General features: G+C 41.0%; 1 protein-coding gene across 1 annotated transcript in view; it reads left to right on the plus strand.

The window, feature by feature from the left end:
* The window catches only part of PDE5A (phosphodiesterase 5A), a 102,337-nt gene that overhangs the window by 62,402 nt on the left and 17,513 nt on the right, over positions 1 to 22,422 (plus strand). Inside the window, 8 exon segments of the mRNA XM_030564293.1 lie at positions 578 to 753; positions 2,166 to 2,225; positions 13,107 to 13,253; positions 14,646 to 14,771; positions 16,830 to 16,924; positions 20,026 to 20,113; positions 21,305 to 21,405; positions 21,503 to 21,580. Coding sequence (XP_030420153.1) covers positions 578 to 753; positions 2,166 to 2,225; positions 13,107 to 13,253; positions 14,646 to 14,771; positions 16,830 to 16,924; positions 20,026 to 20,113; positions 21,305 to 21,405; positions 21,503 to 21,580 — 871 coding nt within the window.

A 22,422-nucleotide genomic window follows, 5' to 3' on the forward strand; every position in this document is an offset into this window, starting at 1 on the left:
ACCACTGCCATAGATCCTAGCAAGCACACTTGAACTTTAAGCCTGAACTTGAAATATTTTCTGTTTAGTTTTTTTTTTAACTTTCCGGTACTGTTTCAAATAAGGAAGTGCAAACTTTATGTGCCACTATCCTGATATTCAAAACTGTTCTTTTGGCATAGTTACAAAAATCTAATTAGCCTCTGACTTAATCCCTAAAGACAATTTGTCCTTCAATCTAAAGTACTTTTAACAATAAGTCAAGAAGAAAACTGCCCTGTAGAATTTTGCAAGATAATGCAAGCTATACAGAGCTACATATCTGCATTGTAGATCTTAATGAATACTTGTAAATCCACAGAACAACATATAGTAGTGTAGTTTTTATTCTTTGGCATATGAAAATAAATCTAGTAAAGTCCTTTTATAGCATTCTGATTTGTGTCCTGTATATATTTGTTTTAAAAATACATTGATTATTTGTTTTATAGACTATAAGAATTCAGAGAGCTAATATCTTGTTCTGTTTTGTTTCCCATAAGTGTGGTATTTTAGCAATTGCTATATTACTTATTTTTATTCCTGTGACCTGATGTAGGGGTTTGTCAGCTTGTAAATAAGATGGAAGAAAACTTGGGCAAAATCAAGGCTTTCAACAGAAATGATGAACAGTTTCTGGAAGCCTTTGTCATCTTTTGTGGCTTGGGGATCCAGAATACACAGATGTATGAAGTTGTGGAGAGAGCCATGGCCAAGCAGATGGTGACATTAGAGGTGAGCTCAAAATCTAGGCAATCCTTATTTGGCTCAGTATATAATCTAATTTTGGTCCAAATTTTGCTTTCCTTACTGGCAACCTAAAACTACTCAGATGAGAAAAGTGAGCAGAATTTGGCCCCCTGCATTAACAGGAACTACACTTATTTGCTGCTTGTTTCCATATTTGAATGCATAGTATTTTATGTGTTGTTGTATTTTAACTGCACTCATGGGATCCAGTGAGTCTGCCTTCCCTAAACACCAGGCTGCACACTGACTACAGTGATCAGCACAGTTGGTTTGTCCAATTACACAGAAAGAGGAAATAGTGTGGAGGATTAGGGGTGTCCTCTTTGTTTTGAGGTTTTCTGTGATGATTTTGGCTCAGTTCTTTAGACAAACCAGCATATACAATAACAGCAGGATTACTGTAGGCTTTCTGCAACTTCCTCGAACTCCATCAAAGTATATTAAACATGAATGTCATCTGGCCTAGCCTTTGAATTGTTTACTGTTAGGTTTAATGACCGTGGTGTTAAAGGAGGTTCTAGCATGATATGCTGAATTACTTGGAAGATAACTGTAAGCCTGAAACTTAAATTTTGTAGACTTTGGATCTGTCCAATATGTAAATAAGAGTGTTTGCAAAATTTCTAAAATGTGGATTATGTACCCAATAGCTTCTAAAGGAAACATTACAACTCTCATTTAAAGATGTAGTTAGTTGCTTCAAGTGGGGCACATGATAACCGTACTGTCAAGTAATTTCATTGCTTTTTAAAAATAAGATTGGGTGGTTTATTTACGTGTCACATTATTGACTCTGCTGGTTTATCATTTAAAAAATAAAATTCTGTAGAGGCTGTAAAAAATGTCTTTTTTAAAAAAGCCAGAGTTGGTCTGTTAGTTGCACATATGTTTAAACGAACTCAACACAGTAGCATTCTCCTCTCTTTTATTCTCACAAAGAAAAAATAATATATAGGTTGTTGGGTTTTTTTGTTTTTGTTTTGTTTTATTAATTTAAAATTTTATCCAGGACGGATTTTTCTTTAATGTCTGAGTTATACACCCATGAAAGAAAGGGACTTATTCTGGGAACAGTGTCATCCTATAGTTTATAGCTGAGCTGTGATATATTTGTCTTTGAAATGAGGTATGAAAGCTTTCCCAAGAGAAGGGGTTTTGGTGGTTTATTTTATTTTTATTTTAAATCAGAGCTCTTTGCGCATGTATAGATTTTCTTGGCCTGGTTATATCAAGAAGCCACTATGATGAGCATTTCTATGCTCATGCAGGCTTCATTAAAGTCAGTATATTGCAGGCATAATTTCAGCCTTTATCTCTTCTAAAAAAAAAAAGATTCAGTTGCTTTTACATTGTATGCTTTTATTTGTACTTAGGTTTCTTCATTCCTTATCCCATAGGTCCTCTCATATCACGCTTCAGCCACTGAGGAGGAAACAAGGGAGCTGCAGGTAACAGCGGTAATAGCATTTTTAAAATAATAGTAAAAACGCATTCTTAATATATGGAGCAATGAAAGATGGTCCAATGTGCAGGGTAAAGTTTTCAAAAGTGCTTATGTTAATTAGGTATCCTAAGTTACAATGAAAATAAATCTGTTGCTGAGTTTCATTGGTGTATCATGGGTAAGGCTATGTTTTAGTCACAGGTATTTTTAGTGAAAGTCATGGACAGGTCATGGGCAGTAAACAAAATTCATGGCCCATGACCTGTCCATGACTTTTATTATATACCCCTAACTAAAACTTGGGTGAGGGGGCTGTGGGTGGTGGGGAGGCTGGCCTGGGACCCCTGCTGGTGCTGGGGTGGAAGTGGGTGACACGCAGCCTGGGACCCCCCTGCTGGTGTTGGGGGGAGCATGCAGTGGCATGCACCCCAGCACTGGCCCCTTCACCTAGGAGCTGCAGGGACATGCCGGTGGGAGCCAGGGAGCCCCTCCACCCTGAGGTGAGTGCCGCCCTGCACCCCAATTCCCTGTCCCTAGCCTTGAGCCCTCTCCCACACACCCAAACTGCTGCTGGTGGCTGCTGCAGAAGTCATGGAGGTCATGGGAAGTCATGGTATCCGTGACCTCTTTGGCAGACACGCAGCCTTAATCATGGGACATGAAAAGACTCTAGCGCATCATGGGAGATGTAGTCTAGCCAGGGAGCTAGGCCCATAGGGAGAATAGGGGCATTGGGGTCTGAAACTACAACTACCATGAGGCACCATAGCAACTCAGGCAGACGCAGAGTTTAACATTATCCCAGAATGAAATTTTTGATATTTCTGGATTAAAAATTTTGATAACTTTTTATTCCACAAAATGTTTTATATTTCAAGTTTTCATCTGCTTTGGGATGAAAACAAATGTTGAAATATCAGAATTTACACAGGACAGAAATTTTGTTTTTCTGTCAACTTCTATCTAAATAGTAATCCTGGGGTATTATAATTAATGTATTCCCCTCCTTTGCTTACTGTGTACTTCTGTAGTTAACATCCACTACCCCATCCATCTAGTAGGTCAAGACATGTTTCAGTCTTACTCCTCCTGTTCTGGGACATATTGCTGATGCCCACTGTTTGTTCTTCCCTGTAGATCTCAGTCACCACATCTTCATTATAAAATTGAAGCTTGTTATCATTAGGTATACTTCTAACTTATCTAAGGCCATCCATCTCTCTCTTTTCCCTTCTTCTCTCTTCTGTGTCTGATACAGTACTCCTGGTTTTGATACCTATTGTCCTAGTCCCTAGGAGGCAACAATTGTGTTTTCTTTATTGGCCACACTTTCTTGTGCCACTTTTCTCCAATAGAGATACCACCCAGGAGAACATTCCTCTTCTTTCTAGTGGCTTCCATTTAGGGCTTGCCTCTTGATCACTGATTGGACTGTTGATCTCTGCTGGGTTCTTAGTCTGAGGATAGAATACCAACTGCAGGCACAACTGTTGAAACAGTTCTTTTGTGCATTATCTTTTCTTCTTACAGCTTTTAGCTTTCATTTAAGCCACATTCCTCTATCTTTCTTCAGTTCTCACAGCCTCTGCTAAGCTCTGCATGCTCTCAAATTGCCTTATCTTTCTTGAAGATCCCTTTTGTCTCTTTCCAGTTTGTCTTTCTTTGTGACTTTCTTCTCATTGACTTCATCTGCCACTCAAACGTTTCCATCCTTCCTCCAAATTAGAGAGGGCAGATTACATTTCAAGATGGGTATCCCTTATGTTCTTTCATTTGTTGCGCATGTCCCCCCACACCAGACTGATTTTGATCCTTCGTTTGCCATTCTTTTTAATTCATCAATGATTGTAAAGAGCTTTGAGAGCCTCCGATCAAAAGTGCTATAGAAGTGCAGAGTATTATTACTGTTATGGCAAATGGTGTTTCATACTTTGGAATGTCTCTTCATTTCTTGGAAACTTATAGGCCTGGTCTACACTACGCATTTAAACCGAATTTAGCAGCGTTAAACCGATTTAACCCTGCACCCATCCACACAACGAGGCCCTTTATATCGATATAAAGGGCTCTTTAAACCGGTTTCTGTACTCCTCCCCGACAAGAGGAGTAGTGCTGAAATCAGTATTACCATGTCGGATTAGGGTTAGTGTGGCTGCAAATCGACGGTATTGGCCTCCTGGCGGTATCCCACAGTGCACCATTGTGACCACTCTGGAAAGCAATCTGAACTCGGATGCACTGGCCAGGTAGATAGGAAAAGCCCCGTGAACTTTTGAATTTCATTTCCTGTTTGCCCAGCGTGGAGCTCTGATCAGCACGGTTGGCGATGCAGTCCCAAATCCAAAAAGAGCTCCAGCATGGACCATACGGGAAATTCTGGATCTGATCGCTGTATGGGGAGACAAATCTGTTCTATCAGAGCTCCATTACAGAAGACAAAATGACTAAGCATTTGAAAAAATCTCCAGGCTATGATAGACAGAGGCTACAGCAGGGACTCAGCACAGTGCTGCGTGACAAGCGTAATGAAAAGCCAAAGAATCAAATGGACGCTCCTGGAGGGAGGAAGGGGAAACTGAGGACTCCAGCTATCCCACAGTACCCGCAGTCTCCAAAAAGCATTTGCATTCTTGGCTGAGCTCCCAATGCCTGTACGGTTAAAAACATTGTCCGGGGTGGTTCAGGGTATATCTTGTCAATTTACCCCTCCTCCCCCCATGAAAGAAAAGGGAAAAAAATCGTTTGTTGACTTTTTTCAGTGTCACCGTATGTCTACTGCATGCTGCTGGTAGACGCGGTGCTGCGGCGCGGAACAGCAGCATCCCCTCCCCTTCCTTTCCTGACGGCAGACGGTACAAAATGGTGGAAAACTGTCAGCATCCCGTGAGTGCTCCTGGCTGGCTCGGTGAGGTCGGCTGGGGGCGCCTGGGTAAAAATGGGAATGACTCTCTGTCATTCCTGGCAGACAGTACAAAATGCTTGGTAACCATCCTCATCATAGCAGCTGGAGCCTGAGCTCCTCCCCTTTCATGTCTAAAGAAAAGATTCAATACTCCCTGGACTATCATAGCAGCTGGAGGCTGCCTCCCCCTCATTTTATCTCGCTAAAAAGTCAGTGTTTCTTATTCCTGCATTCTTTATTACTTCATCACACAAATGGGGGGACATTGCAACAGTAGCCCAGGAGCATTGGGGGAGGAGGGAAGCAACGGGTGGGGTTGTTGCAGGGGCACCCTCTAGAATGGCATGCAGCTCATCATTTCTGTGGGATCTCTGGGGCTCTGACCCGGAGTGGCTGTGCTCTCTGGCTCTCAAGTAGACTTGCCCCATATTCTAGGCAGGACTGACTCTATTTTTAGACAAAACATAAAGAAGGGAATGCCCTGGGGATTCATTCCCATTTTTGTTCATGCGCCCCTGGCCGACCTCAGCAAGGCCAGCCAGGAGCACCCATGACAGCAGTAGACGGTACAAAATGATTGATAACCATCATCGCCAATTTCCAATTGCAAACGGTACAAAATGATTGATAACCGTCATCGCCAGTTTACAATGGCAGATGGTGCAATAGCGATGGTAACCATCTCTGCTACCTTGCAAAGGCAAATGAATGCTGCTGTGTAGCACTGCAGTACTGTCAGCAGCATCCAGTACACATACGGTGACAGTGACAAAAGGCAAAACAGGCTCCATGGTTACCATGCTACGGCGTCTGCCAGCGCAATCCAGAGGAAAAAGGACGCGAAATGATTGTCTGCCATTGCTTTCACGGAGGAAGGATTGAGTGATGACATTTACCCAGAATCACCCGCGACACTGTTTTTGCACCATCATGCATTGGGATATCAACCCAGAATTCCAGTGGGCGGGGGAGACTGCGGGAACCATGGGATAGTTACGGGATAGCTACCCACAGTGCAATGCTCCAGAAATCGACGCTAGCCTCGGTACATGGACACACATCACCGAATTAATGTGCTTAGTGTGGCAGCATGCACTCGACTTTGTACAATCTGTTTACAAAACCGGTTTATGTAAAATCGGAATAATCCCGTAGTGTAGACATACCCTTAGTGTCAAAGGACTCTACTACCCTAACAGCTCCCATGCTGCACTCTCCTGTTTGCTTCTCAGCTAACTTTTTTTGTGCTGTACATTTTGCTCCCAACTCAGCTACTGCCTTGTTTATGCCATGGTTTACCACTCGGTACTTAACTCCTGCACATGTCAGACTTTTGTTTGGATTCACTCTGTTGCTGGCTTTTCTCTCTGAGACCAAAGATAAGCTTGAGATCGGTGGTGGTACCTGAAGTCAAAAGTTTTTTAAAACAAAAGGCAAATTTTGCTAAATTTTGAAATGCTTTCTAGATTTGTTTATTAAAACAATGTCGGGCGAATTTGGCCTTCAGACTGAGGCTAATAGTGGGAGCTTGCTTTTTCCACTTTCTTTGAACTTGGCACTTATGCTGTTCAAGTCTCATGTGTATATCTACAGAATGTAAAATAATAACACATTGGTGGCTTAACAGGCTACACCACAGATCTTCTGGAGAGGCTGCCAGTGGCTAATTTCCTCTCAACCATCTGGTGGCTCTCTCAGGATTCAGAGACCACTAGTGAACTGTTTTCCTTTTGTAGAAATTGTAGGACCATGAAGGGCCTCTGGCTGCTAGCCTGCTCCACTTTCCTATTGCAGAAAACAATAGGCCTTTCTCAGTCTTGCTACTTTGTGAAACAGATCTTTATTTACAGTGAGCCTCCTTTAAGTGAATAAAAGAGTTAACCTGCACATGATAGTGATAGATGACATCAAAAAGAAAACTTGCATTCTGTTTTGCATTTCGTCATTCAGAGTTTGAATAATATTCTAAAGAATCATTCTTTTTTATTGCCTATAACATCTTCGTGGAGGAACTTTTATTTTTTTAAGAGAAAACCCAAGCCAAATCAATAGACCTTCTGCTGGTCATAATTCAAGATGTGATGAGCACTGCTGAGCATGCCAATGTTTGTTTATTTATTTATGTTGATTTGTCGAAAAGAGGGAGCATTTTCTGTTCTGTTTTTATATACCAAGGCTCTGGTGCCTCTGCCATATGTTAAAAATACAATCAAACCAATACACACAAAAATAACTGCAGCCTCCCCGAAACCACAAATGGAAAAACATAAGACACAGCAACCACAGACTCCAGCCCACAGCACATTCACCTTCCCTCTCCAAAAGCCTGGAAAAGTGATTGGGTTTGTAGCATGTGTTGAAGGTCAGCAGGATTGTGCTATTGTGATCAAGGATGGTGATTTACTCCAGAGTGCAGGGTTCCTGACAGGGAAGGCCCTGCCAGCAGTTTCCTTTTTTCTTTTAAAGCTGGCCGAGGGGAGTGTTTCTTCTGTACCACTGGGAGCCTTACCTTGAGAGATGTGGTTTTTCACCTAAGCTGATCCCAAAAGCTTTAGATCTTTATAGATTAAAACTGTCATTAGCCTAGAAAAGGGGAGAAATTATTGGAATATTTTTTCCTTCAAATTTTGAAATTTCATCAAAGTTCAAAACATTCTGACTAATTCTATAGCTGGGTGAAAAATGGGGCAAATATACATTGTGAATAATATCTCAATGTTTCCAGTTTATTTTTTGAATTTCATCATTTCAGATTGTGACCTGTGCTGGTCAATGGCAGGACATTAGGTTTCAAGGGTATGTCTACACTGAGCTGGGGAGTGAGCACTCCATCCTGAGCAGACAGGGCTCGAGCTAGCATGCTAAAAATAGCAGGGTGAATGTTGTGGCTCCATCAGAGACTCAGACTAGCCACCTGAGCTCAAGCCTGTGGGGCTGGGTGCCCCCATACAGCAGGAAAGCCCATTTGCCAAAGAGGCTGCCACTTCCTGCCCGAGCATCATTTTCTGAGTTGATTCAGAGTGCAACCCCTTGTTGAGCGCATTGCAGGAGTCTAATCTCAAGGAGACAATGGCCTGGATCCTGGTAGCAAGTTCACAACCAAAAGAAATGATCTCAGTCTCCTGGCCAGGTATGTATGAGCAAAGAAGCTCTCCCAGTCACTGCTGCTACATGATTATCTAACTGCAGCTGGGGATCTAGGAATGCCCCAGATCTTTAACTGGAGTAACAAATGGTGGGTTCACAGTGTCTGTTAAAGGGCCAGATAAGATCTCTGCAATACCTTCAGTTGCTTACCCCATCTCACCAGCATCACTTCTATCTTAATACCGTCTGGAGGCATATTAAACCCAGCAATATGAGTCACCTTCAGTCAGCTAGTCCTCATCCAGGCTTATATTCCTATCAAACAGCAGGTAAGGCATTTGGGTCAGATGAAATTCAGAAAAAGAACTGGGTGTCACCAGCATACTGAAAATACTGCCAGCCCAAGCCTCATCACTAATTCTGCCAATGACTGAATATACATGTTCAACAAAAGGGGGTACCAGATAAGAGCTCTATGAAACACCACGAGAAAATCCTAGTACTTCCTTCTCAGACCCATGGTCTCTGCTGGCAAACAATAGGCGTACACCAACCCCTGAACCCTTCTAGTGTCCCTGGAGTGCCAGCCTCTGTTCCACTGCACTCACAGGACTCACAGATTTCACCACTCTTGAAGGAATAGTATACCCCAGCTTATTAGTTTTAACTCCAAATAATCACTCCACTTAACAGACAGCACTTAGATACTTTTATAGTGAAAACAAGAATAAGTTTATCATCAAAGAACAGAGATTCAAGTCAAGGAAAGCAAAAATATTGGAAACAAATGGTCATATATAAAACGAAATCATAACATTTTTTAGAGCCTCAACTTAACTCCTACAGAACAGTTTACCCTAACTCCTTTTCCCAGTATTTTCAATCAGGTTGTTTGAGATCCCTCTTTCATAAGATCAAGCCTGCTGGTGGCTTGTCCTCACAGACTGAAAGAATACTGGGGATTCATCTGCACCCCAGGTATAGTTCCAAAAGTTCATTAGCTTTTCTCGTAAACAGGCCCTGCTTTTCTTGTTAGTACTTAAAGTCCCCACAATCTACTGATTAGCATTTTGTTCAGACTGTAAATGGGCATCCTTGGGACCCATATAATACTCAATTTCACATAACCAGCTAGGGAGAGATCTCTTTCCTCCCTCCTTACAGGAGTATATGGGTCACTATTTGGTGACCTGTCTTTACATACAGACCTAGAGAACATAATTTGTAGTATCTATCCATAGCTCCTCACATATTGTCCATACATGCATCTCACTATGATGAGTGTGGCACAGGCTTTCATTAGAGAACTTACCTGGCATTCTTTGGCAGACTAGTATGTAGATACGAGACCCAGAGAATCTCTGTAACCCTTATGTACCCCAGTTGGCATCAAGAGGTCCTTGGGTCACACACTCACCGGGGCTTCTCCTCCACACTGGGCTAGGATAGAGAGAGTGACCCATACGCACACACTGGAGAGCAGGGCCTGACCATTTCACTCAGCTCCCCTCAAAGAATATTTTTACCAGGTGACTATGATTGGAGTCCCTAATTGGGGCCTCCTGACACAATCAAAATACATACAGTAAACAATAGTAATTATAGGCCAGCTCATTGCATCACAGTTATGCAGAGAAAGGTAGCGGTAGCTCCTCTTCTTTCCTTCCCTATGCTGTGCCGGTTTGTAATTTTGCTGAGGTGGAAAAAGTGAACATTTTGGATGAAAGAAGTGGTTGTTCGGGAGGTTAATACTACATTTAGAAAGTACCATGTATTTCAATAGTACAGGCTGGGAACAATAGTTAAAATGGCTTTCAAACAGTGACATGGGAGAAGGAGCTCTGTTGTCTCTGAGAACTGAAAGGAGAAATAACCAAGCCACAGTTGTTTTGATGTATAGCTGGAAAGCTGTGGTTTCTATATCTCAGTTGGGGAGAAGCTTGTTGCTTTTCTTCCCACGTGGGCATCAAAGGCAGGAGATCAGTGAATAGAAAGAGATAAATTATAGAAGAGGTCAGAATGCAAGCATGAGAAAATGTCCTGCTGAGCTCCTGCTGTGTACATCCTTTTACCTCATGAAAGATATGGTTGCAAAGGCCTTGTGCTTGCTTCACTTTGTATAGCTAGGGGGAGAGTTCATACGCCACTAAAAGGATGGTGATGATATATACTGCACTCTGCATTATTAAAATCCTGCGAGTTCCACCCCCCAAGACAGCCAGGCTCATATGCTCTGTGTTTAATATGCCTCAAGACAGTTGAAATCTCTCACTGGAGGGGATGTTAATTTATTGGGGAAAAGATCAGAATCTCCCATATTGAGAATCACAAAATTACTCCGATTGCAGTGTGATGGGTTCCCCCTGGAACTGGGGTACCACTGAGCCCTCTGACCCACCATCCTGGGGTACCTCTCACACTGCACTGCTGTGACAAGCTGCAAAGTCCCCCAAGCTTGCACTTTCACCAGCATTCACGCAGGTAGGGACACACCCAGCTGCAGTTACAGGCAAGCTTTCTAACCACCAGCCTAGGACTCCAGAGCAGAATCATCCTGCCCTGGTCAAATCTGGCCAGTATATGGGTTTAATACCTGGTCTGCCTCTCCCTCAATGTGAAGAGGACCATGCACACTTGTGGTAACAAAGCAGAGATTTTCCCCAGACATCTTAGTCAAATGTACACTGTTTGGATTAAAACATAAAATAAGTTTATTACTACAAAAGATAGATTTTAAGTGATTATAAGTGATAGCAAACACATCAAAGCAGATTACCTAGTAAATAAACAAAAACTCAAACTGAGCTTAACATACTAGAGGAATTAGCAAATTCTCACCCTGAGAGATAAGCTGGCTGGCAGATTCTTAAGGCACAAGCTACCTTGGTTTTGCAGCTTGGGTTTGCCAGGTTTTCATACACAGGCTAGAAATCCCTATAGCCTGGGACCATCACTTCCCCCAGTTCAGTCTTTGTTCCTCAGGTGTTTCAGGTGTGCTGTAGGGAGAGTGAGGTGCCATCATGATGACATTTCCCCCTTTTATTTCTTCTTCCCACTTACTGGAAAGCTCTTTTGTTGTGACCTGGGTCAAACAGTTCCCACTGTGTAGTGCTATCTCTGAGAGGTCTATCGTACACAGTCCCTGGGGTAGTCCTTGTGTTTGTATGCATTTCCTCAATAAACCATTAACATTGTTTGGCCTTTTTGCTGTTGTACCTGAAAGGCTGCTTGTGGGGGTTTTCAACCTCACAACATGTTTCAGTAACACATACATAGCCAAACTTCATAACTTCGCATACGATGATAGCACATACAATTCAACAAGATATAGTCTAGCAGATGAAGACTTTTAGAATGATACTTCACGAGGCATACTTTGTGCAAAACATATCCTAATTACATGACCGTGATGAATAAGGGGTGCCAGGGTGTTACATACAGAACTACGTTCCCCCCCATTTAACTATTTTGAATGAGGTGTAATAAATGTGATGTAATGTATTTATTATCAACATTTTATAAGTGGAAGAGGTTGGGAATTCCAGGAAAGCAAAGTAAAATAGTAGTCCTAGTTCACTAAATCATTCTTTTTGCACAGGGAAACAATGTGAAAAAGCTGTAGCATTTGGAGTTACATTTTGAGTGGCCATTAGGTTTCGCAAGTGGTTGTATTATTTCCTATGGAGAATATTGGCAGCATGGCCCCTTCACCTACCAAGGCAGTTTATAGTAATGTTAGATTCCTTCTTAAATGTCAGTTTCCATAACCTCAGTTTCATGATTCTACATTTCTGATTTAAGTAATACACAGCAATAAAAGTGAGAAGAAAGTAAATGTGGTTATGAAAGAACGATGTTATTTCTACCAAGAGAGAGCTGAGCAGCATGATTACAATACTAGTGTTAATAGAAATATTCCTGGACTTCAGTAAGGCTAAAGGTGAAAGATAAAACACAGGTCTCCTTTTTATCTTTCACTGTCTTGATTTCTATCTGATTTTTTAAAAAAAACATCAATAGATACATAGTTGAAACAGCTGTAAGGGAACTGCACTGGAAAAATCCTGCCTCTTTTTATTTGATAAAAAAAAAATCGGTATGAGATTTTGGATCATAGTGCCAGATTCTGCTTCATTCATCTTGATATTTATTTCTAACATCCTAAATGTAAAGGCCATGAAGATGCTGCAAAGGGGCTTATATCGTGAATTTCACTGCTGTATAAAGAAACTGAAAACGTTTGGAGACATTGGAATAGTTAGTGCTAAATATAGTGCCAGATTTTTAAAGTTAAGTTGCCATGGGTGGAGCTGAAATTTTCCAAGCCAAGGGTCAGCCTCGCAGTGATTTTTTTTTTTTTTTAACATTTCAGCAGTAAAATTTCAGCCATTTCTGAGAATGAGGTTAGAGGAAAATGGGTAGTTTGATCCACTTTAAAACAGTTTCCAGCTGTTTCTTTGTTTAGGTCTAGCGCTTCCAGGGTTTAGAGCAGGAACTTGAAATTTGGCAGGGTCTTATGGTCAGAGAAGTGCCTTTTGTGTCCCTAATTCACAAGCCTCTGAACATTTTCAGTAGAGCATGTTAGCGGATTGCAGCTAAACCCTGCTTAAAAATCAATGGCATGATAGTGCCATGGGTAATTTAGGTGACAAAAGGATGGTCCAGGTAACCCTTTTAATAATTTTGGCTTATTGATAAATTTATATTAATTCTAAGAACCAAATAAGATTAACATTGAACAAATAAGGATCGGAACAGATAATCAAGGGAATGTAGTCACCAGCTTTCAGTACAATGCAAAGGTAAACTATCAAAATATTGCTGTTCTCTTGATGCAAAAAGATGCGATTATTCCTGACTTTCTAACTGCTACTGCTCAGTATGTTCTCTTTTATTTTTCCCAAGACGGCTGTTGTACCATCTGCACAATCTCTCAGGCTAACTGACTTCTACTTCAGTGACTTTGAGCTTTCCGATATGGAGACAACACTGTGTTCAATTCGAATGTTCACTGATCTCAACCTGGTGCAGAATTTCCAAATGAAACATGAGGTATGGAAGCTGCAGAATGCTATTTACATGTGGAGGGAAAACATCAGAGAACTTCACTTCAAAAATGTGTGTGTGTCCTCAACACACTGCCAAGACCAATTTTAGGATGAAAGACTGATTTGGGGGACTGGATAGCTGGGGCAATTGGTAGTGAGATAAAGAGCCTTTCAACTAGACCATCAATTCATAGATTCGTATATTTTAAGATTATTAGAATTTAAGATTAGAAGGGACCACTAGATCATCTAATCTGATTTTTAGGGCAACCCCCCCGAGCTCTGCAAGTTTCAGCACTGTAAAGTGCCAGCATATTCAGTTGCTACTGTACAGGTGTCTGCATCATAAAAAAGCACCCCCACAATTGGCACCCATGTTGGAACCCTCACCAGAAACACCAAGTCATTAATGGACGTGGAAAATTGAACTATCTTTTCCCACCAGCCCTGATCCCTCCAGTCTCAGATTAAAGCATATTGACAGGAGTAGCAACTTATATTGCTCTTGCCTGTTGCTCGTTGCTCTTTTTTGCGAATGGATGATGTTAATTTTCCATTGCTGTCAATGTGACACCTTTTGCAAGAGCACTAAAATTCCCTTAAACAAAATGATATCAAGATCCTTAGCTGGTGTTAATCAGCATAGCTCCATTTAAGGCAACAGATTCAGACCAATTTACACCATGTGAAAATCTGGCCTTTATACCTTTCACTTTCATAAAACTACGGTAAAATCTATGTCTTTTTGTTCTGTAAAACACCTAGCAGGGATCTGCATAAATAATAACAACAAACAATATAATAAGCATTAAAAGCCTTTATATCATACTTACATGATTTACAAGCTCCATCTGTCTCTTCTTATGCTTTGATTCCATCTGGTGTGAAGCAGGAGCTCATGTTCACTTTCCAATCCACTTTTCCAGAAAACCTTTACGATTCCCTCTAATTCAAAATGAAACAGGTTCTGGTGAATACATAAATACTGTGAACAAATTCTTCATTCAGTTAAATCAGCATAACTCCAAATTCTAGGTCTGCACTAGTGTACCTGGAACCATAATTTAGCTATTGGTTCATGTCACGGATTGGTAACTTTAGGAATACGGGTGTCCACATAATAAATAAAACAAAGCTGTAGTTGCCTATTAACTGTTTAGCAAACTCTAGGTTTTGGACGTGAGGACGCTAAACTAAGAGATTACACAGATTTTCCTTATCCATATTTTTACATAAAAGTGCATCAATATTAAACTCTACTGAAGACAAGTAAAAACGAAAATTTTTCCACATTAAATCTACAATAATTAGAATTCTCTTTATTTTATTTTTGTGCGTGAAAAGACTAAAGTTGTAGTATATTTTGCATTTAACTGAATGATTCTGTTTGTTAAAGGTTCTTTGCAGATGGATTTTGAGTGTGAAGAAAAATTATCGAAAAAACGTTGCATATCACAATTGGAGACATGCCTTTAACACAGCCCAATGTATGTTTGCTGCTTTAAAATCGGGTAAACTTCAGGTATGTTTAACTGTTTTCACCCTAAGAGCCTTTTAATTAACTAAGTACTGTAAATTTCACAGACCCAGTTTTGATCTCAGTAAGACCTATGTCAGTCTGGAATATCTTCACTGAAGTCAGTGCATCTTCTCTGAAGAGTTCAGAACCTCACCTTAGAATCATAGAAATGTAGGGCTGGAAGGGATCTTGAGAGGTCATATAGTCCAACCCCTTGTGCTGAGGCAGGACCAAGTATACCTAGACCAGGGGTTGGCAACCTTTCAGAGGTGGTGTGCTGAGTCTTTATTTATTCATTGTAATTTAAGGGTTTTGCGTGCCAGTAATACATTTTAATGTTTTTAGAAGATCTCTGTAAGTCTATAAACTATTGTTGTATGTAAAGTAAACAAGTTTTTTAAGATGTTTAAGAAGCTTCATTTAAAATTGAATTAAAATGCAGATTTTATCAGTTTAGTGCAGTGGTTCTTAACCTGGGGTGCACGCACCCCCTGGGGCAGGGCCAGTGCAAGGATATTTTGCGCCCTAAGCGAAACTTCCACCTTGCACCCTACCCAGGACCCTACCCCCTATTTGTCTCCTGACTGCCCCAACCCTTATCCACACCCCTGCCCCCAGACAGACCCCCAGAACTCCCAACCCATCCAGCCCTACCTCTGCTCCCTGACTGCCCCCCTTGGACTCCCCTTACCATGCCCATGCCAGTCAGACGCTGGCTCCACATGGAGGCAAAACATGCTGCTGGGCTGCTGCACGCATAGCCCCTCCCTCACAGTGCTGAGGCAGCGGGAGGGAGGGGAGCTGCGGGAGGGGCAGCGGTGGTGGCTTACACTTCTGGGAGCCGCAGAACCCGAGCGCAGTGAGGGAGGAGCCAGGCGGCGCGCCTGCCAGCAGTCTGGGGTCCTGGCCGCTGGCCCCGCTCAGCCTCCTTCCAGCCTGGGGTTCCGTTCACTCAGCCGGCACCAGGCTGAGTGGGGCTGGCAGCTGGGACCCTGGCTGGGAGCCACATGCCAGGCAAAATCGGCTCATGCTGTAGGTTGCCGACCCCTGACCTAGGCCAATCCCTGACAGACATTTGTCTAACCTGTTCTTAAAAACCTCCAATGACAGAGACTCCACAAACTCAACTACCCTTATAATTAGAAAGCTTTTCCTAATATCTAACCGAAATCTCCCTTGCTGCAGATTGTTGATTATGTCTTATCCGACCTTCAGTGGACAGTTGATCGCCATCCTCTTTATAACAGCCCTTAACATATTTGAAGACTTTTTATTAGGTCCTCCCTCAGCCTTCTTTTCTCAAAACTAAATATGCCTAGTTTTTTTAACCTTTCCTAATAGGTCAGGTTTTTTAAACCTTTTGTTTTTGTTGCTGTCTTCTGGACTCTCTCCAGTTTGTCCACTTCTTTCTTAGAGAATGGTGCCCAGAACAGATACAGTACTCCAGGTGAGGCCTCACCAGTGCCAAGTAGAATGGGACAATTATCTCCTGTGTCTTACATATGACATTTTTTGTTAATACACCCTAGAATATTAGCCTTTTTCATGACTGCATCACATTGTTGATACATATACAATTTGTGATCCATTATAATCCCCCAAATCCTTTTCAGCAGTACTAGTACCTAGTCAGTTATTCCCCATTTTGTAGTTGTACATTTGATTTTTTTTTCTTTGTTAAGTGCAGTACTTTGCATTGTCTTTATAGAATTTCATGTGATTGATTTCAGACCAATTCTACAACTTGTCAAGGTCGTTTTGAATACTAATCCTGGAATCCTCCATAAATTTTATAAGCATTCTCTCCACTCTGTTATCCAAGTTATTAATGAAAATATTGAATAGTACCAGACCTAGGACGGACCCCGGGAATCCTACTAGATATGTCCCCCAGTTTTACAGTGAACCATTGCTAACTGCTTTTCTTTGAGGAAACTAATTGTCCTATTCTGACTAAAACTATCAAAGTTCTAGAAGGTATATGTTGACAATACTAATGCATTTAGTATCAAATCTGTATTGCAAAGCTAACAGACATCTTGTATTTCCTGTTACATACAGAACAAACTGACTGACCTAGAGATACTTGCTTTGTTGATAGCAGCCCTAAGCCATGATCTGGATCACAGAGGGGTGAATAACTCTTATATACAGAGGTAAGCAAGTCTGTCAGGAGGGGAAGGAAAAGCACAGATATATTTTCTTATTTCACCGAAATTAATTTAAAAAAAACAACAGAAAATTAGAAAGAGTAGAATCTTGATAATGTGCACTAATGACAGGGGGAGCCTTTGTGAATTGAGTTTTGCAAATCAATAAATCTGAGAACATTAGGATAAACACACCATGACTAAGTAATTTAACTGATCAACTACTCATGTTTCTCATGAATTCATTGAATGCTGGGTTGTTTAGACTAAAATACAGATGTAAGACTTCTTAAAAATGTATGTGGAGTTGGTGGCATACGTATGCAGAGTTATGGTGGCATAGGTACGGTGCTGTAGCTATGCCACTGTATTCCCTGTAGTGCAGACATGGCCTGAGCCACTTTTCAAAAGTGACTTAGACACTTAGGAACAAAAGTCTCCTTGAAAGTCAATTACACTTATGCTCCAAAGTGACTTAAGTGATTTTGAAAATGTTTCCCACTGATATTTAACATTTAATGCTTGATTCAGCACCACCAAAGTCAGAGGGAGTTTTGCCATTATGTTGAATGGGGGCAGATGATACCTTTATTTAGTGCTTTGATTAAATTAATAGTTTGATTAGACACTGTAGTTATAAAAGAATTACTGTGATATTGCAGCAGTGTCTGGTTCTGACCAGGTTTGGGGAAGAGATACAGTATGAATTTCTCAGCATCTCTTTCTGATGGAGTGGGAGAGTAATGTTGAAGCTAACTTTGGAGGAAGTGGCTTTCTTTATACTTGGTGGGCACAATAAGGTGCTGTCAAGATAGCCCATAGAGGAGGAAAAGAATATGCATGTGAGGGAGGGAAGACTGGGAGTAATGGGAGGAAATGTAGGAAAATAAGTAAAAAGTGAGCAAATTCCTTCCTCTCAGGTCTATTGATCCACACTGAAACTTTGGGGCTCAGAATTGTTCCAATTATGGTGTGTGAGAACCAAAAAAAAGCTAAAAAGCTGAACTGATGGCAGTCCTTTGACCCGAAAATGGGGAATCCAGTAACCCACAAACAAACAGTGATTGGAACCAGTTAGCTATGTTTTTCCTTTATTTATTTAAAAATAAATTTCCTGGACAACATCTGGATATGCGTCATCTGCTCTTCAAAAATGTCCTGGGAAAAAGTCATAGATAGCAAAATCCAACATTCACACATGCCACAAATCTGAGTCGATTACAACTTTACATTTTTTTCATTAATAACAGTTCCAGGGATTTTGTTTTTAAATCTCTCAGGCTAGTAGAAACCAAATTAAAAGTAAAAGAGTTTTCCAGAGATGAATTGTTTTTTTCAGTTGGGGGAGAGGGAGTAATACTTGGCACAAGATTCTTTTCTTGAGCAATGGGTTTAAAAAAAAAAAAAAGGGAACTATCCCCCTAGCACATATTACAGGAAATGGACTCAGTTTTAGGATCTCTTGGCAGATGCACAGTTTTTCCCAAACGTGTGTGTAAAGAAGGCAAGAGCAATGAGAGAAGGTTATATAATCAAATCACTGTATTCAGAAAGAATGGTGTCCTTTGGCCTGGCCTGTGGGCCTAACGGAAACGCCATGCACTGATCATGTTAGGAACTTGAGTTTATTCCCACCACTGGTATCTTCCTTCCCAGAATAGCAGGGGCTGCAAATGCTGAGGAGGCAACACTCTTAGCCCCAGTTTGGTACAGTAGATGGGAACATAACTTGTGTCCTTCCTTAGTTATTTGGATCTCTGATAAGGATGAAATCCTGACCCCATTGATGTCAATGGGAGTTTTGCCAGTGACTTCACTGGAGACAGAATTGCACCATAGGTATATTGGCAGCCATCCTAGGATACACACACACACTCTTGCACTTTGCCCAATAATCCTTTGCACTTATCTCCTAGGAGGGGCACAATCCTGCAGTTCCAGTTACTCATGGAGTAAACTGTCCTCATGCAAGTAGCCCCATAGGACTGTATATTTAAGTTAGGATTATTCACATTGGTAAGGATTTGCAGAATCAGGTTATAGGTGACTACAGTGCTTGATACAGGGTCAGCAGTGAAACAAGTTTCAGAGGGAATCCCAACTAGTCCTTAGCTGAGGGGATCAGGGCAATGATGTGGAGATGAAATTCAAATGGTTAAAAATAGGAGATTTGTCAGGCTCAGTAATAAAAGCAAAGAACACCATTATGCAATGGAGAAGAGGGAGAAAACGGAGAAATCTTCAGAGAAGAAGTTTCCCTATTTTATCCAAAATTAAGCAAGCACAATAAGCTCAATATCCTTAAATTAACTTTGCATCCATACAGTTAGTTTCATAATGTTTGTTCTATCAGTGGTATAATAAAGGCTGCACAACTCACATGCCATTTTTCTTTGGATTTTTTATTGATCACAGGAGAAATGCTAGCTCAGTAATGCTTGTTCATTATAAATCAAAGCATTTATTCTGGAACAGAATGAGAAAGATGACTGGTGTGTAGTCACTAGGGTCACAAGCTAAGGAGGGCATGGCTGGCATTGACTCCTACAGGACCTGATCCAAAGCCTACTGAATTCACTAGGAGCTTTTTCACTGACTTTAGTGGGCTTTGGATTGAGTTACTATTGCCATTTGCTACTTGCAAGCTCAGTAGCTGCAGAAAAGCCACCTGCCTAAATTGCTTATTCAAGAAGTCACCTGATAGGTAAACGTAGGTATATTTTTAAAAAAATTCTCCTCTTTTGAAGTTTTCTGTGTCCTTTTTTTTTTCTTTTTATTTTTAGACTCTTGCCACTTAAAGAATCTTAAATTATTTTTTCATTGCTTGTGTGTTAGTGACCTCTACAGGCACCAATTTAAAACCAGAACTTTGGAGCTGTCAGTATTTTGAAAAAGTAATCACATTGTTTCTGCATTTGTGCTCCCCTATACACTTCTCTACATGCATTCATTCTGTTTGCCCAGTCACATGGAAGAAGAGGAAAAGAGAACCAACAGGGAATGAAGTGATGGGGGTAGGAGAATAAGTTGTGTGGCTACTGCGGCTAGGTGATTGGTACCTTTAAGTTACTTTCTCATTTTCTCCAAGTGATGTTTTTACTCCTCAGAAGCGAACATCCACTGGCTCAACTCTATTGCCACTCAATTATGGAGCATCACCATTTTGATCAGTGCCTGATGATCCTGAATAGTCCGGTAAATGCCTCGCTTCTGTGTGTGCATTGAAGGAAGCCCTAACCTATTTCACTTATATTTTTAGTTTCTGGATAGATTCCCAGTATTATATATTCCTAAATGATCTTTATTCCTTTTTGGGTGAAGAAGGCAAATACATAGCCCCACTTCTGAGAGTCACCAAATCTTTCCAAATGTTTCCTGATAAGGGAAGCCTTGCAACTCTCATTTTGAGTATCTGCTTCCTTGGACCAAAGAAAATAAGAAGCTTTGTTGCCAGTTCTGTGACCTCGAATGAACCCTTGTTTGAATTGTCAGTGTTGCTTGCCTTGTAAGGTATATCCCTGCTTACACATGCACACAACAATTCTGAAAAATAAATTAAATACCCTTTGGCTACAAACGGGCCTGAACCAAACCCCAGGTGCCAAACATTGACATTCAGCAGTGACTCCAAACCCAACTGAAATAAATATGTAAATAAAATGACCGCATTCTTAATCTCCTGCTACATTATATATTAATTTTGAAGACCAGTTATTCAGCATGCACAATAATTTAGAAATAGCACATTTACACTATTCATTTCATATCAGAGGCTTGGTAATGTTGGCTTACCTAATAGTAAAAGTGATTCACCTGACAGAAGCTAGGAAACACTGTAGATATCCTCACGTCATCCCCAGTATGCTTTGGTTTTGCAGTGGGTCACTGCAATGACTTATTTTAGATGCTGTTTTGTAATTGAGTGAGTCTTACATGTTGTTTACAGTATGGTAGGTAAGTTGGCAAGTTCCTAAGCAATATATTTGTCTGTTACAGTCTCTTTACTGGAGGAAAAAAGAAGCAGGTCCAGGATGTGGCTTGTGGAAAATGAACTTTTTGGGATGAAATAAAGACTTGGAAGGGTCTTTGCTTCCTGACTGCTCTCTCTCTTGTGTATATCCTCATAAAAAATACTATAGTATTCTAATGTACAGTCATTTAGTCTGGCGCTGCGACCGAGCTTTGGGCCATTATTCAAGAATACTGCAGTATGTTTTTATGCAGGAGTGTGGGCAGGAGAATGTGAGAGAAAGCAGAGTATGAAGAAACCATCAATTACAAGAAAACAACTCCCAGTGATTTAGAATCTAGGAGGGAATGTAATAATTTGGTGACGTTCCAAGTTTTATTGTTAACACTGCTTTTTTTGTTGTTGTTGGTTGACAGGGAAACCAGATTCTCAGCAACCTTTCCATTGAAGAATACAAGGCCACACTGAAAATGATAAAACAAGCCATTCTTGCCACAGATTTAGCACTGTACTTTAAGTAAGTTAGAGATACATTTGGCTGAACAGCTGCTGAGAGATGTTTGGATTGTGTCAGACTGACTGTGAATCTCTCTCTTGTTTTTACTGGTTTTAAGGAGAAGGGGAGAGTTTTTTGAACTTCTACGAAAGAAGCAATTTAACTGGGAAGATCCTCTGCAGAAGGAGCTATTTTTGTAAGTAAATGGCAGATGTTTAAAAAACAAACTGTACTACCAACTATCTGGTTTTCCACTACACACTGCTATTACTTTCAGTAGAGCCAACATAAATTTGTGTAATCTGGGCTTGTACAAGCTGACACAAGTCAAGTGGGTCAGTTAATGAACACCTGGATCTGAATATTGTTAAGAGAGCTGCAGGGGTTGCCTGATGAACTCTGATGAATGACTTCTTGTGGCCTTTCTCCTGAAACAGTCAATAAAATTGCTAGTTATTGTTAGTGATGACAGTGATTTTTATAATGCGTCCTCTGTCCACTAGCATTTCTATTGTTCCTAAAGGGTGCAGGACTCCTGACAGAATGCTATGTTCTTCTTTTGCTGTAGATGCATTGTCTTAAAGCACTGAACTGTTGTAATCTGTAGCTGAAAGATTCAGGGAGGGCTGCTTGTTTTGAAGCAAATTCATTTCCCATGAAAGGAAAGAGATTTAAGGATAGAGAAACAAGGGACAGAGAACAGCCACACCAACAGCACAGCAAGATTCCCCAGGCTGCCTCACCAGTGTGCTACCACTTTGTTTTGAAGGCACTGCCTCTATAGGCAGACTAGTTCAGTTAACGTCCATGCCCATGGCTCATTCAGTCCTCAGCCTTCTTCCTGAAGCAGCCAGCAAAGGTGCTAGTTATTGTCAATGATGACAGTCATTTTTGTAATGTGGTACCTGTCCATTAACAAACGGACTGAAGCCAGCTCTTTTCACATAGGCCTTTCCTGTGGTAATGGATTTGATCTCAACCCATCTGATCTAGATTTGCTCAGGTCATATGACACAAGAGAAAGGCACAGTACCTCGT

Source organism: Gopherus evgoodei, chromosome 5, assembly GCF_007399415.2.
Source record: "Gopherus evgoodei ecotype Sinaloan lineage chromosome 5, rGopEvg1_v1.p, whole genome shotgun sequence".
NCBI lineage: Eukaryota > Metazoa > Chordata > Testudines > Testudinidae > Gopherus > Gopherus evgoodei.